This window comes from Plectropomus leopardus, chromosome 2, assembly GCF_026936395.1.
Source record: "Plectropomus leopardus strain MGB_pleo_1.0 chromosome 2, ASM2693639v1, whole genome shotgun sequence".
In the NCBI taxonomy this organism is placed as follows: Eukaryota; Metazoa; Chordata; class Actinopteri; order Perciformes; family Serranidae; genus Plectropomus; species Plectropomus leopardus.
Genome location: NC_142177.1, coordinates 22204925 through 22229481, shown reverse-complemented (window position 1 = coordinate 22229481; position 24557 = coordinate 22204925). Strand labels below are relative to the sequence as shown.

At 38.9% G+C, this 24557-nt stretch overlaps 1 protein-coding gene across 1 annotated transcript in view; it reads left to right on the top strand.

Annotated features, from left to right (window-relative positions):
* The first annotated feature begins 1230 nt into the window (after positions 1 to 1230).
* The window catches only part of asic1b (acid sensing ion channel subunit 1b), a 201265-nt gene continuing 177938 nt past the window's right edge, over positions 1231 to 24557 (top strand). The window contains exons 1-2 of the mRNA XM_042495665.2: positions 1231 to 2307; positions 20916 to 21111. Of these exons, the coding sequence (XP_042351599.1) occupies positions 1946 to 2307; positions 20916 to 21111 (558 nt within the window). The 5' untranslated portion in view covers positions 1231 to 1945. The remainder of the gene's footprint in view (positions 2308 to 20915; positions 21112 to 24557) is intronic.

Below are 24557 nucleotides of genomic sequence, written 5' to 3'. Positions count from 1 at the left end.
ATCAGTATCACAAAAGGGGGCATTCCTGCTAGGTTTAACAATGCAGTGCAACTGAATAAATGTTATATTCTATATTTTAAAAAATGTTTTTGTACCGTAAAGATATTTTCAGATAAAATCCCTTTGTTTTTCCAACATTTTGATTAGTAACCTAACAGACAATGGTGACAACTAGAATTGCTATGATTTTCTGCATCTATATGGTCCAACAGTAACTGTGAGTTCATTAGAATAGCTTGCTTCAGAGTAATCGTGAAACAGCTCCTCTACTGGCACTTATTTGATTAACAAGCTCAATTTGATGTTGGTTTATGCACTCTTGGACCTTGTGTAGGCCTATACTAAAAGTACAAAACAATTCCCATTCTCACTTGAGAAAGTGGTCGGGGGGCCACCCAGCACATCACGGGAGGCCAGATTTGGCCCGCAGGGCTTTTGTTGGGTATCACTGTTTAAGAGCAATGTGGTGCCTCTGATCCTTAAGGGCCACCATACATTGCCTACAATCCTGCTGACATTAAGGAAACTTTCCGTTTCACCTTGATGGCTAGGATTTAGTTGGTCATTTAGGTAAAAGTAGTTGCAGGGTTACTTAACTTAATATCACACATACACACGCATACACAACACACACGCACACACACAGGTTAATTAACTCACTTTAGACCTACGGGAAATGATAAGGTAACGTTTTATCTCCATTTTGGTTTTAAGATAAAAATACTCACTTTAACTAGTCGAAAGTAAAACTTGGTGTTAGCCAGTTTTTAATTATTTAAGCTAAGGCCAGCTCGGAGGACTTTCAGAGAAACACTGTGAGGAAGATAATGAGTAATTTTTGAGTCATGCTGTATCGTCATAGCTCAATTTGTAGACTCGTAATCTAACATTAGCTGGCTTCTGGGTTTAAGACATGCATTGCTGAAGTGACACCGACGTTGGACTTCGTCACCCGGTGTAAAACACATGCCGTCCTATCCTTGCTCTCTCCTGCTCAGGGCGAATTTAATTGATCCCGGCAAACCGCGACCACCTCTGAGGTGCTTTCCCCTGAATTCATAACGCTTTTCTTTTTTCTCCACATTTTTCCAGGACACTCTTATTCGAGATTAAACCAACGGGAATCCAAGGAAACCGGAGTAATTATCCCTGCATTGTTGTGGAGGCAGCTCGGAGGAAGGAATGGATGCAAGCAAGCGAGCAGAGGCGCACCGAGGCAGCTCTCTGACAGACCCAGCTCCCCTGTGATGCAGCTGTTTGTGCTGGCTGTGGAAAAAAAAAGCCCAGGATACCCCGACGATTGCCTTTAAAACGCTAACGGACGAGTAATCAGCCTGCTGTTTGTTATTCTGCACGTGTTGGGATTGCATATGATGAGCGGAGAAAGCTATGTAGCCAGTGTACTCTGCCGCACACACACACACACACACTGAGAGAGAATACACCGCCGCTTTGATTTTCTCTTTCAGATTTCTTTTTTTCTACGCCGAGGTGATTTGTCCAATTGTTTTCTTCCTCTTCAAACGTGATCCAGTTTTTGCAGATCTGTTTTGAAGCCAAATATCAACTCGCTGATATTACAGGAGTGTGCGAGGAGGAGAGGACAGCGTTGGCATCTATCCATGCGCGCTCCACACCGGGCTATTTATTATGGAACTGTGACCCCAGCCGAGGTGCTACACACCACACTTTCTCCAAGTGTTTTCATACAAGGACGGGGTATTTCGAGGATATCTTTGGTTAAAATGCTTTGAATGTCGGAGTATTTTTGCCGGCTGTCAGTGACGCAACATCTCATATAGACTGCATGAGAAATACATGCGTAGAAGGGCGTGAACTTGCAGACAGTAACCGCCTTCCCATAAAGAAAGCTTATCTATACAGCCAATTTCCTCTGTTTGCTATCTCGTACCCTTCATACATCTAAACTCATCCCGGGGACACTATGGATCTCAAAGCGGACTCGGAGGACATGGACTACAAGCAGCCGGCTCCCATTGAAGTTTTCGCCAGCAGGTCCACGCTGCATGGCATCTCGCACATGTTCACTTATGAGCGGATGTGTATCAAGCGCACCCTGTGGATTTTGTTCTTCCTGAGCTCCTTGGGTTTGCTGGTGATGGTGTGTGTGGACCGGGTGCAGTTCTACTTTCAGTACCCGCATGTCACCAAGCTGGACGAGGTAGCGGCTCCTATGATGGTGTTCCCCTCCGTCACCTTCTGCAACCTCAACTCCTTCCGCTTCAGCCGGGTGACGCGCAACGACCTGTACCACGCTGGGGAGCTGCTTGCCTTGCTCAACGGCAGGTGTGTGCTTCTCACTTTTACATAAGTATTAACCCTTTAAAGCCAAACCAACCGGTTTGATTTCTTTCAAAACAGGCGGAAGGCAAAAAGCAACCTATCAAGACGTGGGCCAAAAATTTAGTTAAAAAGTTACAAGAAAATTACCTGAAAATATGTTTAAAAAAAAAAAAAAAAAGTAGTTTAGTAGTTAAATAGTCACAAAGAAATGACATTGGAAAAAGTGTGGAAAATAAAAAACTATGTGTTTTAAATATTTAATTATATATATATATATATATATATATATACACACACTCATTTTAGGTAACATTTTTTGCAATTTTTAGGATGTTTCTTGCCAAGATGCTCATTGCCTTTTCCAAAAGCAATCAAACCACTTTGCTCCATTTTGACAGGATCAAATATCTTGATCTTGTGAAAGGCGTCTGAACGCAGCATAAAAAACTGATGTCAATCCAGGTTTCATAGGGTTAAGGACTGCCTGTTGCCTTTAGAGGCTCTACCTGTTGGTAGGCATCATTGCTGAGGCAAGCCTGTCTGTGATTAAGTGCTGTTAAGGAAGAAATTTCCTGATCTTTTAAACTTAACCAACCTATAACAGTCAGTTTCTTTTATCATGTAGGCCAAAACAAACCAGTACACAGACTCTCAAACAGACTCCCTGGCTGCTTGGATGATAAGGTGATTGGTTTGCCTCTGGGAAACCAATCTGTGATGATTTAGTGGTTGTTGATTCAGGATTGGATTGTATCCACTGCACTATATGAGATAACAGTCACAAGATTGAAACATTTAGCTGAAACAGTACATTTTTTAAATTGGGTACATTCTGCAGTTATCTTGAAACTGAAACTATTCTTTATTCCAATAAAATGAATCGAGAACCATTAAATCACTAAATCCCCGAACCCACTGACTAAATGCAGAAACTTCTCTGGATATTCTGTCAAGGGAAATACTGCTGATGCTTTACTTGTTAGGCCCAACAGTTCAAATTCACAGTGGAACTGTGAACTTTCTTGAAATTTTATCTTGGTTTTCAGTAGGGATGCACACCTGGGCTTTGGGTATTAGCAGATACAGAGTAATGATCTGATACCAGGGTTTACATAATAAGCTGAATGCCTCACTGTGTGAAAGTGACTGGGATCATTCTTTTATATGTATTGCAACATCAAGAAGAGGAAAGGAAAACATTAAAGTAAGATCACATCTTTGTTCAGCCCATATCTCATAGATGTAAATAAGCTAAATTTGACATCAGTATGAGATTTTGACCCTTTTCTCACGCTTCTCAAATTTAGCTCTTGAGAAATAGCCTTCCTCTTGTCTCAGCTAAATTCAATATCTGAAAAAGATCTTTTTGTCTTTCTCACTGCACTGGTCTTTATTTGTCTGTAATAATCAGCTATTTATATAACAAGTGAAATCCAAAAGAAACTTGATTGGCATAAATTGACATGTACAATTTCAGTATTGGTCTCAGTGATCAAATTTCAAGTCTCAACTCTGTATTTTATCTGTTTTCAGAGATGTCTCACTTCTGAGAAGCCTATGAGCACTGCAAAAGAACTCATGCTGATATATTCTTTCGCTTCTCATTTCTCATAAGGCAGGGTTTAAGAGAAACTGTTTATAATTAAGTAATCTCCAAATAAGAAGCTGATTTATTTCTGATGAGTCAAAGAAAAGACTATTGTGAGCATCCTCTGGGCAGGCTTGATTTAAGCATTGCTTTCCTTACTTGTAAAACAAAAATGTGAAAAGTAAACACATAGATTTAATTTTAATGTAGATTAAAATCTTAGCTCTATATTAAATTCAGAATAACTCCAGACAGATGAAATGTTTGTTGTTAGCTCCCTCAGCTATTCTGCATGATGTAGGACTGTATGTACACATGTAATCAGACATCAACATACAAGTGAATTAAATAGATTGGCCCTATTCTCACCAATACCTCAACTAACTGTTTGAGTCAGTATTGGCCCGCTATCAGTATTGGGTCAGTGTGCCATTAGTTTTCAGTATAGGTGTGGGCAATATGGCCAAAATACCCACAATGTATGTAATTTTATATTACGATAAGAATATATTTTACGATACTGCTCTCTAAACTGAATTAAGAAAACACAAACATAAAAACAGCTGCCTAAGGAAACAACACTAAAAACAAAAGATTCAAACAGTAAAACTAAAATTATTTAATGGAAGCTTAAAGGTGTGTCAAGTTTACAACTTCACTCTCTTGCTCCTTGTGTGCCCAAATTATGATGTGAGGCAGCTGGATTTGCGAGATGTCGCAAAAATCACCTGCCCTGATATGCTACATAGCCTGCCCTGAATTGCTCCCGTTGTTGAAACAGTATTGCCAAGTCCCTACCTATTGACATACCGTTTTATCACCCAAACCTAGTTTTCAGCAGCCTTGTTCAGATGTAACGTTAGTTTTACTTTGATGTCTAAATTGTCTCAGATGAAATCTTACATATCACATGGAAGTGCAAAGCAGTGTTTTAACACCTGTCTCGCCGGTTGTCACTGTCAGGCCACCAGGAGATATACAAACAACATGAACGAAGCATGCAAAACCTTTTAAGGCTCTCCGTGAATATGAACTCGGACTGACCTTAGCTTGAGGTAATCGGGAAAAGAAAAAGTGTACGGATGAAAGGTGTTTTCTAAAAAGCAGAGAGAGGCTCAGCAATAGAGTTAGTTATTTAATAATTTAGTGGCGTTACAGATCATGTCAGCTGAAATCCACCCTGCACATAAGCTGCTGTATTTATGAAACTGTATGCGCCAACATGAAGTATACCCCTAACATCAATCTGTCGAAATATGTTGATACAGTATTTGATGTTTTTAAAAAAGAGAGAGGAACACATTTTATCACAGATCATGTAAATCCTCCAGGTAACAGATAACGGATGAGCTGTTTCTAAGTGGTTAATATAAAATGATGAAGGAGAAAATGCCGTCGGTGCAAATTCTTGCCTCATCATTTTACAGTTCATGTGATACGAATATCTCAATATTGGATAAGTAGACAAGAAGATTTTTAAATCCCCTGCTGACAAAGTGTGGAGAGACGTGCGTGTGTGTGTGATTCACAACTGCCTTCCCCTCCCTTTACACTTGTTGCTCTCTGCTCCGCTTTGATCATTTAGTCTTTCGGCAGCCATGACAAGCTCACCGTTGACTGTTGAAACTTTTGACTTTAAATTTCTTCACTTTTTCTTTTCTCTGCCACCCAGCTTATTCCGATCACGTTTTGCCAGTATAATACAGATAACCGTCCTTGACTCTGTATTCATAGCTGTAGCAGACCAATTCACACTCGCATAGACATGGAATGCAGCAAAAGTAAAAGACCTTCTACATACAAACACGTCTAAATACCATGTCGAACACATTAGCCAGTGTATTTTTAGCGTATTGATGCATGCAGCTCTGCAACTAGCCCAAGGCACAGCCGTGGTACATGCTAAAATGACATAAATCCAATTCCCTGTCTTCATGCTGAATATCGTTGCTCTGTGACCTCTATATGCATCCATATTACAGGTGATAATCTTAGAGTAAAGCAGAAGATAACTTTGCTCTGGGCTGCTTTGTGTGATGTAGATTTCAACCAGCGTGCCTACATCCTATACTGATACGTTTCTGCATGTTTGTACTGTCAGCTGTAATGGAAGACCATTAAAACATTAACATATGCTTTCACCGCTTTGATTTATTAGTGCAGGTTCAGCCAGATTTTCTGTGAGATGCACCTGAAGAAGAAATGAGGGCAAATGCACGGAATAAACAAGACAGAGGAAACAGACAAATTAAAGCAGTGGCACTTGCTCTAAGTGACTTTGGAACGAGCTGACTTTAGATGGAGAGGGGGGACTGCAAGCAGAGGCAATTAACTTGTGTCTCGTAAGCTGTGTGATGAACAAGTCTTTATCCTTGTGTAATTAGTGCTGTTTGTTAAGCTACAGAGTTGTGCCGCTGATTAACACCCTCACATCTCTCTCACTGTTTCTTGCCCCTGCTGTTCTATTTGGCTTTGGGGGAGATGTCTCCTTACGTTTACCCATTTAGACCATGGTACTCTATATGACATTTTCTTAAAAGATGGCAAGGTAATAGGATTGGGCCAGTGTAAAAATGTTCAAACCAGTTTGATATTAAAAAAACAGTGTGTAAGATTTAGGGGGATATATTGGCAAAAATTGGATCAGAGAAAGGTGAGTGCACATTAATTTATAAGAGTAAACAGGTGAGCATGTTGTGGATTAGCAGCCCCTCCCCTACATGCCAAACTGCGTTCGAGATTTGCTGATTTGTAACATGAAACTGTGTTATTAATTTTTTATTCTGAGTTTTAGTCAGCTGTTTTTAATCGCCTGCTTTGTTAGTTTTGGAGAGGAAGAGACCTCTGTGGATAATTTGCTCCCAGTAAAAACCTCCTGTGTAATGAAAACTAAAGGAATTCTAGCCGGGAGACGTTTTAGCTGGTTGCAATCTACAATTCACTGCTAGACGTCACCACAGCCCATTAAATTTTAAACACCTCACCTTTAGGACCCAAACCAGGCGCACTTGACTTACCAGCAGATCCCAAGTGGAACATAATGATCAGTGTCGGAAATTAACTTTTTGACTTGACTTGACTTTTTGCCAAGGAGACTCGGAGATGAAAAAAATCCACTGGCCAAGCATGCTTTCTATCAGCCAAAATAACAGTAGTGAGCAGCAGACTGGCGGCCGGAAATAGTTTTGTTTATTTTGAACGTATATATATGTTTACTTGCCAAAATGTATTTAATTGGGTATGACTTAAGTAGTTAATTTTTTAAAAATGCTGTAGTAAAACAGCTTGAAAATGATCATAGAGGTACTTGGGTACATGTTAAAAAGGATAATGCAGAGTTTGCTGATAACAACTTGATTTGATTTTTAAATGGAATGTTTAAAATCTGCCTATGTAGAAATGAATGGGATATTGTTAGGATTTTAGCATCTAATTATTGAAATGCTCTCCTGTTTTAAAAACAATCTTCATTGCCATTTGATTACAGGGCTGAGGTTACAAAGTGCACTTAAATGCACCATAGTCAGCGCCCACACTCTTTGCTGTAAAAGCAATGTTGATTTCAGAGTTAACGAGGTGCACCTGAATGCAGCATGAAGTCCACGTTACTGCCAGACAGACAGCAGAAGACAGAGGCAGCTTGGTTGTAAATGACATCAAAACGCTGTAGAGATTCTCAGCATGTTTTTTTTAATGTTATTTTTAATGTAACTATTTTGGTACAAATATTTACCTGCCAGTGTGGCAGTCAGCCCCCTGTGATTTACTCTCCAAACAGGAAATCTACTTGCATTTGGCTTTCGCCATCATTCATTTGAAATCGTGCTAATGCCACTGTGTCCCAGCAAAAACTCTACTGTGCACTCAAGTTCAGACTGAGATGTAACTATGTAAAGATGGTTGAATAGCTTATCTGCTATCTTTCCACATTTCTACCTTTTAAAACACGTTTTATATTGTGATATTTACTAGAGATGGCATGCAATATAGCCCTCCGCAAGTATCTCAGATTTTTTTTTATGATGGTCATTTAGTTTGCAAGAAATGTTCAGCTCCCTGGCTATGTCTCTCCAGCTAGCTGCCGTCCTTATTTTGGTTTTATAGTGAAATGAGGTTTTGTGTAAATAATTCCACATTTTAATGAGTTCGCTGTTCCTCGTCTATTACTGTGCTTTCAAAGGGCTTGATGATAGAAACACGGCGTCCGATAAAAGTTCAGCTCAAAAGGGAGCATCTTATTGCTTGCAGCAAATTAGGGCACCTCTTTCATCAGCGTCAAATGTTGCCCAGTTGGCACAGTTTTATTTTCTTAAGTGACTAACAATGACATGTCTTGTTTGAACACCCCAACAAAACTGTGACCTTTGTAGTGAACAAACACAATGTATGCTGCTGCTGCTGCTCTATCCCCCCCTCTACAGAAATTTGATCTCCTTCATTTTGCCGTGCACGGCTTATGGCCTATCAAACACTCTGGGCTCTGTTAGTCTACTTACAAAAATAATATTATGTTAATCACATTGTCAGATTGCTTATTACTACAGTACATGTTGGATTTAGTGACATGACGCCATCAGTTCAGGTTGTAGGCTAATTTTGAATTTACCAGAACAGGTCATATTGTCAAATGCTGGTTCAGCCAGTTTGCATAAAATCAGTCAGGTTTAAGCTTTTACACTTACCTGAATGCCGAATCTTGAAATCGACAAGGAGAGTTTCTCTTTGACAATCTTCACAGAAGTATAAAAGCATGGTGTAACAAGGACTTTGGAGGAAAAAACAAAGGAATTGGAAATAACTTGAATATAACTTATCAATAAAAACGTCTTAGGGTATCCTGTAGACACTTCTTTGAAATTAAACACTGATTGGGTGGAAAATATGTCAGTGGTAAGCTTCTTGATATCAGGTGACAACACGCTGTGGTATTTGTTAGAAAATGGCAGAAGAAAAACAAAGTGTCATGCAGTTGTGAGTCTGTGTCCATCTCTGTCTCAGGAGGAAGCAGGAGGCAATATCCACCCTGGCAGTGATGCCAGACTGTTAGACGCTATGAAGTTTATAGCTGAGCTACTAGTTACTTACTTCATCTTAACTCACTCCATTCCTGCAAGTTCTGTACCAAAAACAAAGTGAATCACTTTCTCATCGTGTTCTTGCAGGTTGAAGTCACACTTGGCAGTGCAGAACATTACAAGTAAATTGCTCAATTTTATTTTTATTATGTCGCAAGGGCAATTATGTGATAATTAACAAAAGAGAGGTCATTTTAGAAAAGGTGTTGGTTATGTGGTGTATGCTGCCAAAATCTGTTGGATCAGCTCATGAAAGTCAGAGAAGCGAGTCCTCTGCTTACACAGATCCCAAGCTTTAGCATGTTTCCTGAGCTTGCAAACATGCTCTAAATTCACAAGTGTTGTGTAAATTGCCCCAAAATATAATGCTCGATAACTTTGACCATGTGATTTGTCTCAGCAAATTCACAGATCCTAATTGGGATTTTATGGGTGTAAAAAGTGCTTGGGAGGGGACATGGGGAGGCCAGATCATCATGCTGAAAATACAAAATTTAAGAGAAGCTTCTAAAGCTAATATTTCAGATGTGGCTTTAATTGCATTTAATATATGTCGTGAATATTTATCAGACCTATAAGACCTTAGCAGGCACCTTAGTGCTGGGTCAGTGTTTCTAACACTGGCGAGGCATTGCATGTAATTACTGTAGTTTGCATCTTAGTGTGATTGCTTTCCAATAAAATAAAAATTTGTGTGGGTTGGCTTCACCTCTCGCTGACCCTAGTTTACTTTTCTATGATCTTGTCCAAAGTGGCATAATAGCTGTGTCACAGGTGCACCGTCATTAAGGTGATTATCAAAACTCTGCTACCAGTCATTGCAGTTATTCATTTTCAAGGACACAGCACAAACAATCCAATCCTCTGTAGTAGATGAGTTCAATTAGTGCTAATTGGATAATTACCTGAGATTATATCAAGATGTTCATTGCTGTATCACACAGCCTGTGGTATAAACACCAACTTAACACAATAGGAGCATGAACTGCTATGGAGGGATTTTTTTCTGTTATTTATTTATTATTTTTTAACTGAGGGTATGAAGTCCTCACTGAGGACAGTTCTGTGGACACAGTCGTAGGTTCACTCTTAAAATCTGCAGGTGCTAGTATTTACCCACTCCTCTGAGTGAGGTGGCAAAGTGATGCAGATGCTGCCTTCATTCGTTTTAGTTCCCGCAAGAAAATTAAAGTGCTTGTGGCCCATAATCCAATTTAGTTACCCCCGCCCCTAACGCAGTGAGTTTGCTGTGATTGCTTTAGGGAGCAGTGGCAGGGCAATATTAAAAATCTACCCATATTATTGTGATTGTATGCGCTTCAAGTAAAGCCTCCTGACTCGGGGATCTAAGCACGGCGTCTTAAGTGCTCTCCTGGCAGCTTTGTGTTGCTTATAAGACAGAGGCTCAGGAAACAATTCAATTAAGTTGAGAATATACAACAACAGGCTGTATCTTCTTATTAGAACAAAGCGTGACAATGTAGTGATGTAGTCCCACTGTGGAAAAACTTAGTCAAGTCAGTTTTTTCTATATAGCCCAATATCACAAATCATAAATTTTGCCTCAGGGGGTTTCAGCATAGCATACAACACACACATTTGGGCTGTGCTTTTTATCTAATATACCATTTTTCAATCCTTACCAGGCAGGGGTCAGTTCTCGCTTGAAAAAGACATTCTTAATCTCAATTGGACCAGCCTGGTTAAATAAAGGTTAAATAAGATAAATGGGTGATTTTAAACTGTCTGGAAACATTACCATTCCTGTCACTGGAATTAGTAAATCAGTTGTGCTGAAAGAGATACTTTGCAGATCTTCAACCAGCTTCGAGTCATTATGTGGGTTGTATGTAAATTAAATATGGTAACTTTTTCCTCCATCTTACCAGCATCCACCCATTCATGTTATATAGTAAACAAGCTAACAGTGCTTATGGTGCATCTGCAGGCTTAAACGGTAAAACCAAACAGTGCTGATCAAACATGAACCAAGATTCTGTTACTGCTTTGCCTGTTTCTCACCTAAAATGTTTCCAGAAACATATTTTAGCTTACTGTTTGAGTGCAAGTCGAAATTGTTGTTACCAGTCGACCCCCATATTGTTTCCTGTGTCTAAATGGAAACGCTCATATTATGTAACCCAACAATGGGAGCATTTATTGGTTTAGTGCAGTGCATTCTGGCAGTTTTAGGTTTTCTGTTTTTTGAACAAAAGCAAATGGCACAGCATTTTTTCTCTGTTTTTGCTGGTCATGCAGTTCCAATTTCAAAAGTGTTTGCGTCTCTCTACTGTATAGATTGCCCAGTTTTAGAGCATCTTTCCAGCAGTGAAACACTCCTTTAACTTACTGCAATTACAATTACATCTTTTGATGTATCTGCCAATTTAAAATTAAGTCACTAAACGATGAGAACATTATGGAAACTGGAAACAGAATACATCACCATCTGCAAAGTTCCTTTAATCGCCAATTATAAAACAATGTGGATTACTTTTTCTGTTACACTGGCTCAACTCTACAACATAAACATGCTGTATGTCTCTAACATGTAGTATGGTTTCTTTTTGCATTAAGTCATTTTAGAGCATTTTGTGGCTCTTTTCCACTTTCAGTCCACTGGAGCAGCATTGTGAGCTAAAAACCTAGTTAAGTCTTTGAAATTCTAATTAATGAAATAATTTCCCCTAAGATAAAATACTTAATGCACTGTGTGTTCCTGAAGGATATAGGTAATTTTATGATAAAGGTTAGTCTGATTTCATGCGTAATCAAAGATTTAGTTGACCTCTATTCAGAGCTGCTCTCTCTCCACCTAAAACCCACTCATCTCTCATGGTAATGAACCTCTTCAAAAACAATTTAATTAGTACACTGAAGCCAGTCAGGTCACACATTTACAGTGCATTATCCGTCCACATATTCACACAACAGTGTGCAGTTTAGTATTAACCTCACATAACCCTAATTTGCCTTAATACAATTTCAGCAACAGCTAGATACATGAAGCACGGGCAAATAACGGACAACCTTTCTTGGGTTTATCATCTATTTGATCTTTGCTTTTGCAAAATGTTCTTGTATTGTTTTTATTCTATATTTTTAAGACAGCTGTCACTTCTAATGAACACGTAAAATACACCACAAAATCAGGAAGTGTTGACTTTTAAGAGTTTGCTTTGATTATGTGGAGAAACTTAGAAGAAGACATTGACATGAACACGTCATGTCAATACTAATATTTTACTCAAGGATTTTCGTATTAGAGAAATTATTAGACGGGATTTGCAGATGGGCTTGAAGTACTTGGAAATAGTCTCTTTTTAAACGAAGTGCTTAAAAAGGCCTTGAAATTAAAATGAACCGCACACACTGCTGCCTTACATTTTGACCAAGTTTTGTTCATCGGTCATTAATTGCTCAGATTCAGAAATTGCACGGCTTTTTCTTTTAAAAATTCGGACTTTGGTCTTGTGGGTGTGTGTGTGTGTGTTGTGTGTGTGCACACCTGTCAACAAGTAATCTCTCATACTGCTGTACCTACAGATAGACTAAAATGTCAAGATTTTTGGGAGGTAAACAACTCATCCTTGCAGACTGGGTTCAAAAACTGCAGCTAACATTGTAATCGTGTGGTAAATCTGTTCTCCTTACTACAGTTTCAGTGTTAACCCATTTAGCAGGGGTTTTTGAGTCACTTCCTAAATTTGCTGCTGTGCCATAATACTTGTGTAATTGTGTTTCATAAATATATTTTTAAACACTTGGGAGAGAGCTGTCGCTTTTGATTTAGGGGAGGGATATTCAACTTTAAAAGGTTGTGTTATAATTATTTAAAAACCCTCAGAACCCCAAAACCCACAAATGGGTTTAAAGACATGTTTTCTTTGAAAAATATCTAAAAAATCACTGCATTTATCATAGCCAGAAACTGTAAAATATGGTTATTTGCGTTGTAGGGAGGATTATACATTTTCCCCAAGTCGCTAAGGGAGGCTAAATGAAAAATTTTAAAAGCACCGGGGCTAAAGTACAGTCCCTTATGTGGGATAGAGCATAGATTTCACTCTAACCAGTATCAAACTCACTAAGTCTACATACAAGTAAAAGGTCGAAAGCACCATGTGTGGATCAAACCAGTCAGGGTTACCCCACTCTAGTTGCAGCTGCTAAATAAACATAAAAAGAAAAGTATATCAGTTAATTGAGGTGTCAATCATTGTACCTGGTTTAGGTTGTTAATTATAATTAATTATAATAATATTAATATTATTATGCAACTTCTGGTAAGATAAAAGAGCAGTCTGGTAAGATAAAAGAGCAGTAAGCTGGTTGTATGCAGTAAGCTGGTTGTATGCTTTAAATTTCTTTGTAAATGGTTTGTTTTTTTCAAAACTAATTTGCCTTTAATTTAGCAATCACACAGTACACACAGTGCACAATGTCCTTTTGACTCTTGTGAGGCGACTGCACGAGGGTGAAACAGGGACTTGATGCTGTTTTTAAACCTTAGACCTTTTTAAACCTTAGAGTTACTGAGGCAGTTGACATATGGGGACTGGGATGTGTCCTCGCATACCTGTATTTTTGCTTCTACCTCTTCAGTATTAGCTCACAATTCAACATGATACAAGCTATTTGGAATCTGCTTGGTCAGCCAAGGGACCACCTGCTGAATGCTGGAAGGTACACCACACAGATTTTCACCAGGGAAAAGGGCTCAACCAAACTACGATGGAGACTAAAGACGCCAGAGGAGTGCGTAAAAGACCATTGTCAAAAGCCCCCGAAGAGTCCATGGATTTTTGATACTGTCAGTAATTTGGCAGAAGCAGTAGAGAGCCAGTCAGTGATAGGGGATGGTATTGAGGTAAGAGACAGGATAGCATTTGTAAGCCTCCTAGAACAGCTGCTCAGTGTTGATGCTGCAAATAGAATCACGCCTGGGGAAGCTCTACAACATTGTTTTATTACAATGGCACACCTAGATGAGGACATGGACACCAGTTCTTATGCAGAAACTGCCGGCATAGTTGATGGCCGTCTGCCACATAGAAGAGTCAGATGATTAATATGGATTTGATGTTTCTATTGACTCGACTGATGGAGTAGAAAACTATGCTTCTCAGATCTCCTATGGTGCTCACCTACAGGGAGAGCCATTTGGGTCCACCAGTGGTGAAGATTTCATAATTGAAAGATTCAGTTATGGAGATGGAGACCCACGAGCAATCTCATGCATTCCTCTGATCCCCAATGGTGCTCACGTACACAGAGAGCCATCCATGGCTTTCAACAGTGTAGATTCAGTAGCCATGAACAAAGAAGAGGACCAAAAAGAAAACCTCCAATGCCAAATGGTGCTCACCTACAGAGAGAGCCATCAGAGACTGAATATTTATTAGCTACGGGATTCCATCTGTGAGTTTCGAGGACCTGCGATTACACTACTCTAATCCACCAGCTCAAAGGTCTCACTCACACAGAGAGCCAATCGGGTCTCTAGAGCTGAAGATTTAGTAGCCATAAACTTCATTTACCAGGACAATGACCAACAAGTAAACCGGTATAAAATTCTAACTCCCAAAGATACACGCCTACAGAGGGAGTCATCTGGGACTTCCAGTGCTGAAGATTCATTGGCTAAGGCTGTTATCCGTGAGATCGTGGACCTGCAGTTGTGCTACTATAAGCCATTTTGGACTTCCACTTTTAAAGATTCAGTAGTGATGAACTTCATTTATGAGGACGAGGACCAACAAGAAAACTGGTATGATCTTCCAACTCTCAGTGACACTCGCCTACAGAGAGATCCATCTGAGACTTGCTGAAGATTTAATGGCTTTGGATTTCCTCTGAGTGACTCACAGGTGTCCCTCACAGAGAGAGCCACGTGGGACTTTCAGCATTGGCATCGAGGCGAACACTACCTACTTCTGTGATGGGGTGTCATACATTCCAGTTTGCCTTCAACTTCTAACCTTCTACAAATCAACACCCTGTGGAGCCATTTGCTGCCGAGCTTTAGTGATGCAGCCACCACTATTTTAAATCCTGGTCCTGAAGCTGCCATTAGACCTGTAACACCTGATATGGGCACTGTCAACATCAGCCAGCACAGCTCCCAAGGATTGCTGAGTGAAAGAGGAAGAGATTTCCTTCTTCACTGTCAACATCGACCCTGAGAGAGGCGGCAGAACTCCCAGAGATTGCTGAGTGACAGACAAGGAGATTTCCCTCTTAACACATCGAAAGGACTAATCTACATTGACTCCAAGACTTTAGCCCAGACAAATAGAACTCTCTACAATGACTGCGGGTACATGGACATGAAAAACCATTTATAAGGCTCATCCTGGTTCTAAAGACATTTGGGATTCATCACGGTGGTTAGAAGCAATACAATACCCAGAAACAGTGGTGGATGAAATACCTGATAGCCATACAACAAGGTCCTTTTTTCAACTTAAAGCATTTAAAGAACAAAATCTGGTTTTGCCTTTCTTGCCATTCCTCCTTTCGTCCGTCCATCCCCTCCTTTTTCCCTATTTTGTAGTAAGTACAATGTTTAGGAGAAATGTATTGGAGTAAAAGAACACTTTTTGTTTTGGAAATGTAGTTGAGTAAAAGTGAAAATTAAAATTAAATAAATATTAAAAATCAAGTTAAGTACAGATACTCTAAAAAGTACTTGAGTACTGTAACAAAGTTACTTTATGATGTTACACCTCTACCTAGAACAAGAAAATACAACACAACCATTGTCAGTACTATACAGCTGGATATTAGCTTAATGTTTTAATGTCTTTGCATTTGATTGGGCCGCTAAAAAGTGGGTGCAGAGTTTACCACATATATTTACCTCAGAGTCCTCAGCCGAGTGAACCACTGGCTCCACACACATTTCCATTGCTGTTATATCAGGAGGATGACGAGGGAGAGATGAATCAATTAGACCTCCTTTTTCTCTACATATTGCTCTGTTAGCAACAACAACCCACTAACGGTAATGTGCCATTTTATATGATCAAAGTCTCATGTGTATAGATAAACTTTTGTAAACGCCCTTGAGTGCTGGATGAGTCATCAACATTTGAAACTGTTATACAGAAAGAGGAAAGGCAGGGGTTTTGATGTATAAATACTTGACATAAATGCAGCATATAGCAAGATAAATGATCAGTTACTATAGTGACACAGGATTAAAAGTGGGAAAATGTATTTTTCATTTCATAGGGACTGTTAAGGGGAGCTACACCCATTAAAACATCATACATGTTATTACCTTGGCCTAAGAATGTCATCAACATCTAAAAATGTTTTTTAATAGGAACAACTCTCTGTCAAATTGACATGAGTGCTAAAACTCAAATTTGTGATGTAATCAAGTAAACAGTCTGGAGCTGGATTTAAGTGAATTGGGAAAGACATTGTAGATGACACTGAGAGCACCCAGGGGAATCTTCTGAGTATATGAGGACATTTTCTGTTTCAGTACTGAGAACTCTGCAGTAGAATGAATGATTTGGATTCAAAAAACAAAACAAACATTTTGTGGGTCCACAAAATCAGGCTCCTACTCATTGTCTATGGAGCAGCTGCAGACATTACACTCAATGACATCACAAGTGTGAGACTGTCTCCTCTGGTTTTTGACTTTTAGAAAGGGTAGATCATGTTCACGAATATTGGTCAACTTTGCTAGGCCATGGAAAACTTTAGAATTACTAATTTATGCAGAGTTCTTTTTAGAAATACCAGCAAAACCAGGAGGCCTATGTTGGCATGGCTAATTTTAGAAGACTTAACTTAAGGAGCCGGCTTTTCACTGTCATTTGTTTTTCTCTCTTTAGTGGTGTGTGGAACTGATAGAACCGCAGAAAACCGGGGAAAAGATAAAGATGATTTTTTTTTTAACTTTCTTCACAATGTGTAATAAGTGACCTGTCACTGAAAAAAGAGACATTGATCACATCATTAATATTTAAAACTGGATTATCTTTTGAAAATAAAAAAAAAATAGGGCTTGAAAAAGTACTTCAAATTCCTTGCATTTAGTGCTGTAATGACTGTGTGAACCTGTAATTGGGTAAAATGTCAAAGTAATTAGCTGGTAAAATATCTATAATATTCTGCAAGCATTTGATTGCTGTGTTACACCTGATCTTTCATGTAACAGTGTTGAATTTGACGGCAATATTGTGGGGCATTCAGTGCAACTCTTCTTCAGAACAATAGTCTCAATCTTCTCCGTCGCAGCACTAATAACTCCATTCAACATGAAGCATGACCGATTCCCATCTCTCTTCAGTGTTATGAGCTCAGAAGAGAGATACAAGCCTCATTTCAAATTACGGCACATAGTGTCGCACATGGTGAATATTTTATTTCACTTTGTTTGTTTCAGGTAAACAACACTGTAGCTGTGCTGGAACATATTACGTTTCTTGTAATTTGTTTGGGACACGAGTTGAGGATACATTGCCGGTTGAATATTAAGGAAATGCTCACAAAAGAAATAATGTAATATTTCATTTTTTATTCATGGATCAACTTCCATTATTCCCATCATCAAGGGACAAAATCTTGTTCATGAGTGCCGACAAAGCTTGACCTTGTGGAATTAAAAAAAAATCCATTAAGATTTACCACCAATTATGGTTTGAAATAGTGCCCATATCCATGAGAAACAACTCTGCTGTCAGCGTCCGCAAAGTCATTCACAGATTTATAGTCAGGGGAGAAGGGTATGCCTTTGTCTCTCTCCGTCTCTCATGGTTCCCAATTCTAATTCTCGCTTCTCTAGCTTCTGGCTTATTCATGTTTGCAAATGTAAATTGAGTTGTCCAAAATTATTACAAAAACATAATACATGAACCCTATTATAAGATGGCTGCTGCTCTTTCACATAACACACAAATTCGGGACTTTATATTAAAATCCCTTACTTTACGACTTTGCAAAAATGTGGAACAAATGGAAGGAATGACTACCTTGTTGCTGAGTTCATTCAGAAAAAACATTATGCAGTCTTTTACAGTGCTGTTCACACTGATAGACTATGTGTGTCCTAAGTAATTATTCTCATAAGTGTCTGTCAGTAGTGCTTAATCTTAGCACTTCATAATTTGGATGCTTGTACCACTGATGGGCCATTGCTCAGCAGGGGTCATCAACAAGCCGTCTTTTCTTCCAGCAGGGCCACACTGGTTAATTGAGGTTAATTTATATCTCTGAATGACTGTGAGCAGGTGCTGGAGGTTGATGGGTTGTCAAGCAAAGGCATGTCATAAATGACTTCCCCCAGTGTTTTCTTTCTGTGAGTTGTAGTTGAGTTTCAGCTGCATGTTTGTGTGGAGGAAACGGAAGCAGAACAGTGTGTACATTTCTCTATATGATGCACCTGATTTTTCCTTGAAAAAATGTAGCAGATGCTATGTGAAGTGTTTTGCTTTGATGTAAACCAGGAACCTTTTTCCTACCAAGGGCCATTTCAATTTTTATGAAGTCCTCCGAGGGCCATACTAAATTTATGAACACTTATGATGCAATGATTATAGATTTTGATATTATGAAAAAGCATAGTTTCACTATTATTACATGTAAATTACACTCCTTCAAACACTTAAGGCACTCCTTCACAGACTCCTTGTGCGTGAGGTTCCAGCTTCTTAGCTATTAAGTTACTCACCACAAAACTTGCCCTCCTAACATTGTCTGTCAGTCTGTGGTCTTGTGAAAGCTGATTGTTGGTTGCCCCAACTCAGACAAAGAGCGTTAATTTTATCAAAGCGCATTTGTCCTTTCAACTCGTCCAGTTTAGCTTGTTTCGAGCTGTAATGAATTATTGGCCTTTTTCATCACTGCCAGCACCATGCCACAAACAAGGCAAAGTGGCTTACCTTTTACTTCAACAAATAAATTATCATTTGTCCATTTCTCCTGGAAAATGCAGTTTTCTGCATCCACCTTCCTTTTCTTGGCACTCGCTATGGCGCATATCACTTGTCACTCAATCCTCAATGTTATTGCATGACGGCACATAACCTAACGTGTTGTATTCACTGACCCTGAACCTGACTCGGACGTGCATAGCCGTCAGTGTTATCTCAGAAATTGAATTGCTGTCAATATTTTTTTTCCCTGAGTTTATGTATTTATTTTTAGAATTGTGTGGTGGGCCAGATCAAATGGTCTAGTGCGCTGTATACGGCCCGGAGACCGGAGGTTCCCCACCCCAGATTTAAACGCTAAATAGTCTCTGTAATCTTTCCAGAGTGCGTAGGATCTGAATTACCGCTTTACGAGCACTGTTATGCTTATTACGTGAAAACACTTTGCCACCACAGTTAATCCTAATTATTTGGCAGAATGATTAACATGATTGTGTGAAAGGAAATACTCCCATCCTTTATGTGATGAGTGATTTTCTTCCACTCGGTGCCACCGATGGTGGCTGGCATGCCACAGCCAGGGTGCCAGTTTCAGTCCACGTGTGGATGATATTGTGAGAACTTGCTAACTGCAGGTATGGGAGAACTGGCATGAACATATGTACCATATGTTTAGTTAGAGGGTGAATATGCACGTTTTGCTGCTTCTCTATAATTGTTTTCATGTTAATGCCTATTGTCCTGCCAAAAACGCTTGTGTGCCTGCCAAACTCTTTAAATGCAATGAATTGAGGAACTACTGAAGTTGTGTCTTGCTCTACTTCCCATGAGAATTCTTGAGGTCATGTCTATTTTTTACTTTTTCGTGGATAGGCTACCGTTTTGCGTTTCGAGACTGACAGTTCAGAATTACATTCCTTGGAAATTCATTTCTTCTTTTTCATGTAAACTCTATTCATATCTAAGTGTTCATTTTGAAGAAAGCCATTTTAAAAAAGTGCTTTCTTATGATTATGATGAAGAGAAGTTTCAAAAAAAGTTTGCATGTGCATTTGACATCACCGATGACTTTGAAAAAATTGTGGTATAATATAAACCCTTGTCATATAATCATAAAATTAGTGTTGTTATGTTGGGTTAAAGTAGCTTAATTAATAAAGGGCTGCACAATAGGGATGGAACAATGTGAAATACAATAATAATGTTGTCGAATTAAGATGACGATATACAATAAATAAACAGACGTTAAAATGTACTCAGTTTTGCCTTTCCGCTGCTGTCACCATAAAATTCAACAAATTGCTTGCTGAATGGAAAAAATAAACTTTATCCAACATAACTAAACAAAAAAAGGCACCAATAAAAAGGAATAATGGGTACATTTAAAAGCAGTTTTCTCCTGATACTTCTACAAGATTACTTTGGATATATTGTGCAGCCCCAAATTATTATATGGTTTATTTGTGCACTGACAGTATGCATATTTATGAGTAGGGCTGCACATTGTGCAAAAAATAAAATAAAAATCAAATTGCAAGTACTTTAACAGAGATTACACTTTCCAAAAAAGACTTGTTGGAATAATATGTTTTGCACTTTATTTTAATTGAAAAACATATAACAGCATGTTCCTTTCCTCTCTTCCCTGCTACTCTGATGTATGTATTGCAATTGCGATCATGATTAAAAAAAGGAAAGACATGTTGTGCAGCCCCAAATTAATAGATGTTTTACTTGTACATCGACAGTATGTGTATTTATGAATAGGGCTGGACACAGTGGAAGAAAAAAGCTTATAATAATCATATTGCAAATATTTTAGCAGGTAATGTGATTGCGATACAAGACTGATTTTAGTTGGAATAATAAGTTTTGCAGTTTATTTTCACACACAAAAACAATATAAAAATTAAAAAATTTACAACTATTGCAATTTGGATGTTGTACTTTGCCATATTGCAATTTAGATAATATATTGATGAATTTTGCAGCTCTTTGTATGAATGTGGTACCTTGTGTCCACATGATAACTTAGTCCAGAATGTTCTTTTCTAGGTATGAGATCCGGGACCCACACCTGGTAGAGGAAAATGTTTTGCAGATTCTGAAGGAGAGGGCCGATTTTGACAACTACAAGCCCCGCCCCTTCAACATGCGTGAATTCTATGACCGTACAGGCCACGACATCAAGGACATGCTGCTCTCATGCTTCTACCGGGGTCTGGAGTGCAGTGCTGAAGACTTCAAAGTGGTGAGTCAGGCGTGTCAATAGTTAAATGTCCTCTGCAGGGCTTGCCAAGATGAGGGTCGTCGAAGGATGTTTGTAATACAAGGTCAGCGTTGGTAGAGTTTATTGTAACACCTTCATAATATGATCTCAGTTGAGCAGTCATTGCTGAAGTTTGCTTTTGGGACATGGCAGCATATATCAGTATAAGATAGTGATTTGTTTGGGCTGTGTAGACAGTTCAATCTGTGGAGCTTCATCAGTCTAGATCCCTCTGTTCCCCCTCAGGATGCGCCTGAGAACCATTGTGTACACAGGCCTAGGGCCACTGAGTGTACATCTTATCTTGATGCTGGCCTTAGTGCGCTAGTTTACGGCCTGTGAAAGGCTGAGCAATGCTTTCATAAAAGATTGAAACTTGTTCTGTTGCTGAACTCTTGGTCAGTGCCATAACACTTGCGTTATGAGCAAGAAGTTAAAAAAATCAGTCCCTCCGGGAGATTTTCTGGGAGTGTTTGTTTTTCTCATCTATGGGATGGTTACAGACACCCAGTTATTAACTGGAACCTGTGTGACCTTTACATCTATTGCACAGTATATGAGTTATATGTTTGGTTCAGTTTGTTGGTTTATTTGTCTGTTTGTCAGCAGAATTACAAAAAACCACTGGCCCAATTGTTATCAAACTTGGGGGAAAGGATGTAGCATGGGCCAAAGAAGAGCCCATTACATTTTGTAGTGGATCCAAATCACAGAGCAGATACTCAAATTATTTTTCTCTTTCATTAACAATGGGAGATGGGATATATGGCCTTGGCGGAGGTCTGTGCTCTCTCTTTTAGTCCTGATAGTGTAGATTTGGTTGTTAGTGGTTACTATACTTTTTTTTCATGCCTATCTCATAACACCTGCAACATGCGGTTATATTTTTAGATACTGGTTGCAAAATGACTTACACAGACTCACAGAATTTAGTCTTTTAAAATAATGTTAACTACTAAAATAAAAAAAATATTGAATGAACTGCAGGTACAGTAAAGTTAAATAGAGTAGCATATAATAAAGTTAAATACATTACTGTTATAGTAACATTTAATAAAATACGGTTATAAGGAAATTACATTGAGTGCTTTTATAATGAAGTTTTAAGAAGTATTCTTAAAATTAAATAAATGAAAGTGGGACCCACAGTGCTTTTATTTTGAAGGACCTGTCTTGTCTCAGGCCGAAAATGTCAGTGTTTTTGCTGTGGACTTGAAGCTTCCAGTCAACAGTTGGATGTTAGCATTAGCAGACAGATACCACGGCACCTTTAACCGTGAGAAGTCATTCACTGCGAGCTGAAATCAAACTAAAAGCTCTCCAATTCGTATATTACTAATATTTGAAGGTCACACTGGTGCTCTGTGGTGTCTATTTGGTCGCAAAATGTGACCAAATAGTCACGATCAGAGCTCTGTTACCACAGTGCTGTAAATTATCATGATTCATTCACTGTAAGCTGGAAACAAACTTACAGCTCTCCACTTCATATATTAATCGTATTTGCACATGACAGTAGTGCTCCATGATCACAAAATGTCATGGTCTGGAGCTCTGCAAAAGCCCTGCTTTGTGTGTGTTTGTCTATGAGAGGCAGAGAGCTGTAGGAGAGAGCAAGAGAACCACAACACCTGTTGTTTATATAAACGATGTGACAATTTATACTCGATGTATGTGATATAGTCATTTTATATACTACACGTGGAGCAAGCTGCGATACATCTGGTATATTCGATATATTGCCTACCCCCACTCTCAACCATACAGTACATGTTTGGGCTGTAATGGAATACTGTGAAACATTTTAGATTATCATCATCATTTTCAGAATGTTTTTTCCTGTTTTGTTGTCTGAGTAAGTGAGGCAGCGGTTACCGTACTTAAAGCATTAGTGAGGGTGGGACTTTGTTGATGCAGTGAAATAACTGCAATCTAGCTAAGCTCTTAAATAGATTGAGAATAAAGTGCTGAAAGGGATGACTGGAAAAGGATGTATTAAAAGTCACAGAAAAAGAACACCAAAACATTTAGATGGACAAGACAACTCAGAAAAATTTGTTTGAGGTGAGTGTTGCTCATGAAATAGATGAAATAAGAATCCTAAAATAAATTCTAAAACTAAAAAAATCCTAAAAGAGAGAAATCCCTGTTTTCTTTTTTAATGTTACAATGGTCATATTAAAAAAAGGGGTCTCACTATAAAATGTCACACATTGCAACTAGTGGCAACATGCTGTGGGAGGGGTTTATTAGTTGATACTGCATGCTTGTTTCTGATAAAATGCTACTTTTTGCTCTAACTAACTCAATGTAGGTCCTCTGGGTTGGACAGGTGTTAAAATTAAGCCAAATAACAGAATTGTAAACTGAATTTAACATTAGGTGTCGCATCAGCTGCTCTTGTTTTGAACAGAATTACACCACGTCCCAACAGCAAATGAGAGTCCTTCTACTGGTCGCATCATTTAACATTGCAGCTCTCTTTCCATACTGAATCTGTTAAATATGCACTTCTGTTACATCATGTAAGGAAACCACATACATAAGATCTGTATGCTCGAGATCAGACTGGCACCATAACCACTGAAAAGATTGGTGTGCACTTGTTATCTTTCTGTGTTTGTACTTTTTAAACAGAAAACAGATGTTTTATATTGTGATATTAACTAGATTTTACATACAATATATCCGACAGCAAGTTTTTAGCAATGCTCATTTACCTTACCAAAAACTTTCAGCTCTTTGGCAGTTTCCCTCCAGTCTTCTGCCGCCTTAATTAACTTTTTGTTGTGAAATAAGAAGTTATCATGCTGATAATTAAGCTTGTACACCAGACCGAACCGTCAAAACCAGACATCACCTCAACTCTACTCTGCACACCATTTCATGATATGTATTTTCTGTCAGTTGTAAAGACTGTTATCCTTACCAAAGCCTTCTACGCCTTAAAGTGGACTGTCTCTGTAGAGGCTGAGACATATGCATATGCATATATAATGAGACTATTATTACAGGTGCTCTTCAGATTACAAGCAAACTGCTGTTCCAGACTTGTGCTCCAGCTTGATGTTTGTTTATAGGCATATACTGTCTGAAAGAAGGCAAGAAAATGCTTATGAAATGTGGCCCAGTGTCTCACTCTTACATACTGTGTCCTTCAGGGGTCCTTTGAGGTAGAATATCTCATGCTCTGAGCGATTTTCTTTCTCCCCCGTATCCCGTAAAACCATGTAGTACAGCAGTCGGCTGCAACCTGGCCCACATGGTGTGGCACCTCTTAATGTGCTGATGTGACCACATTTGCTGTAGTTAGTTGTGCTTATGGCAGATGGTGCTTCGCAGGGCCATACTGTATTAGTACAGTAGAGGACCTGGATAGAACAGCTCAGCAGAGAGCACTAATGGTGTGGAAAGAATCCTCAGTGTGA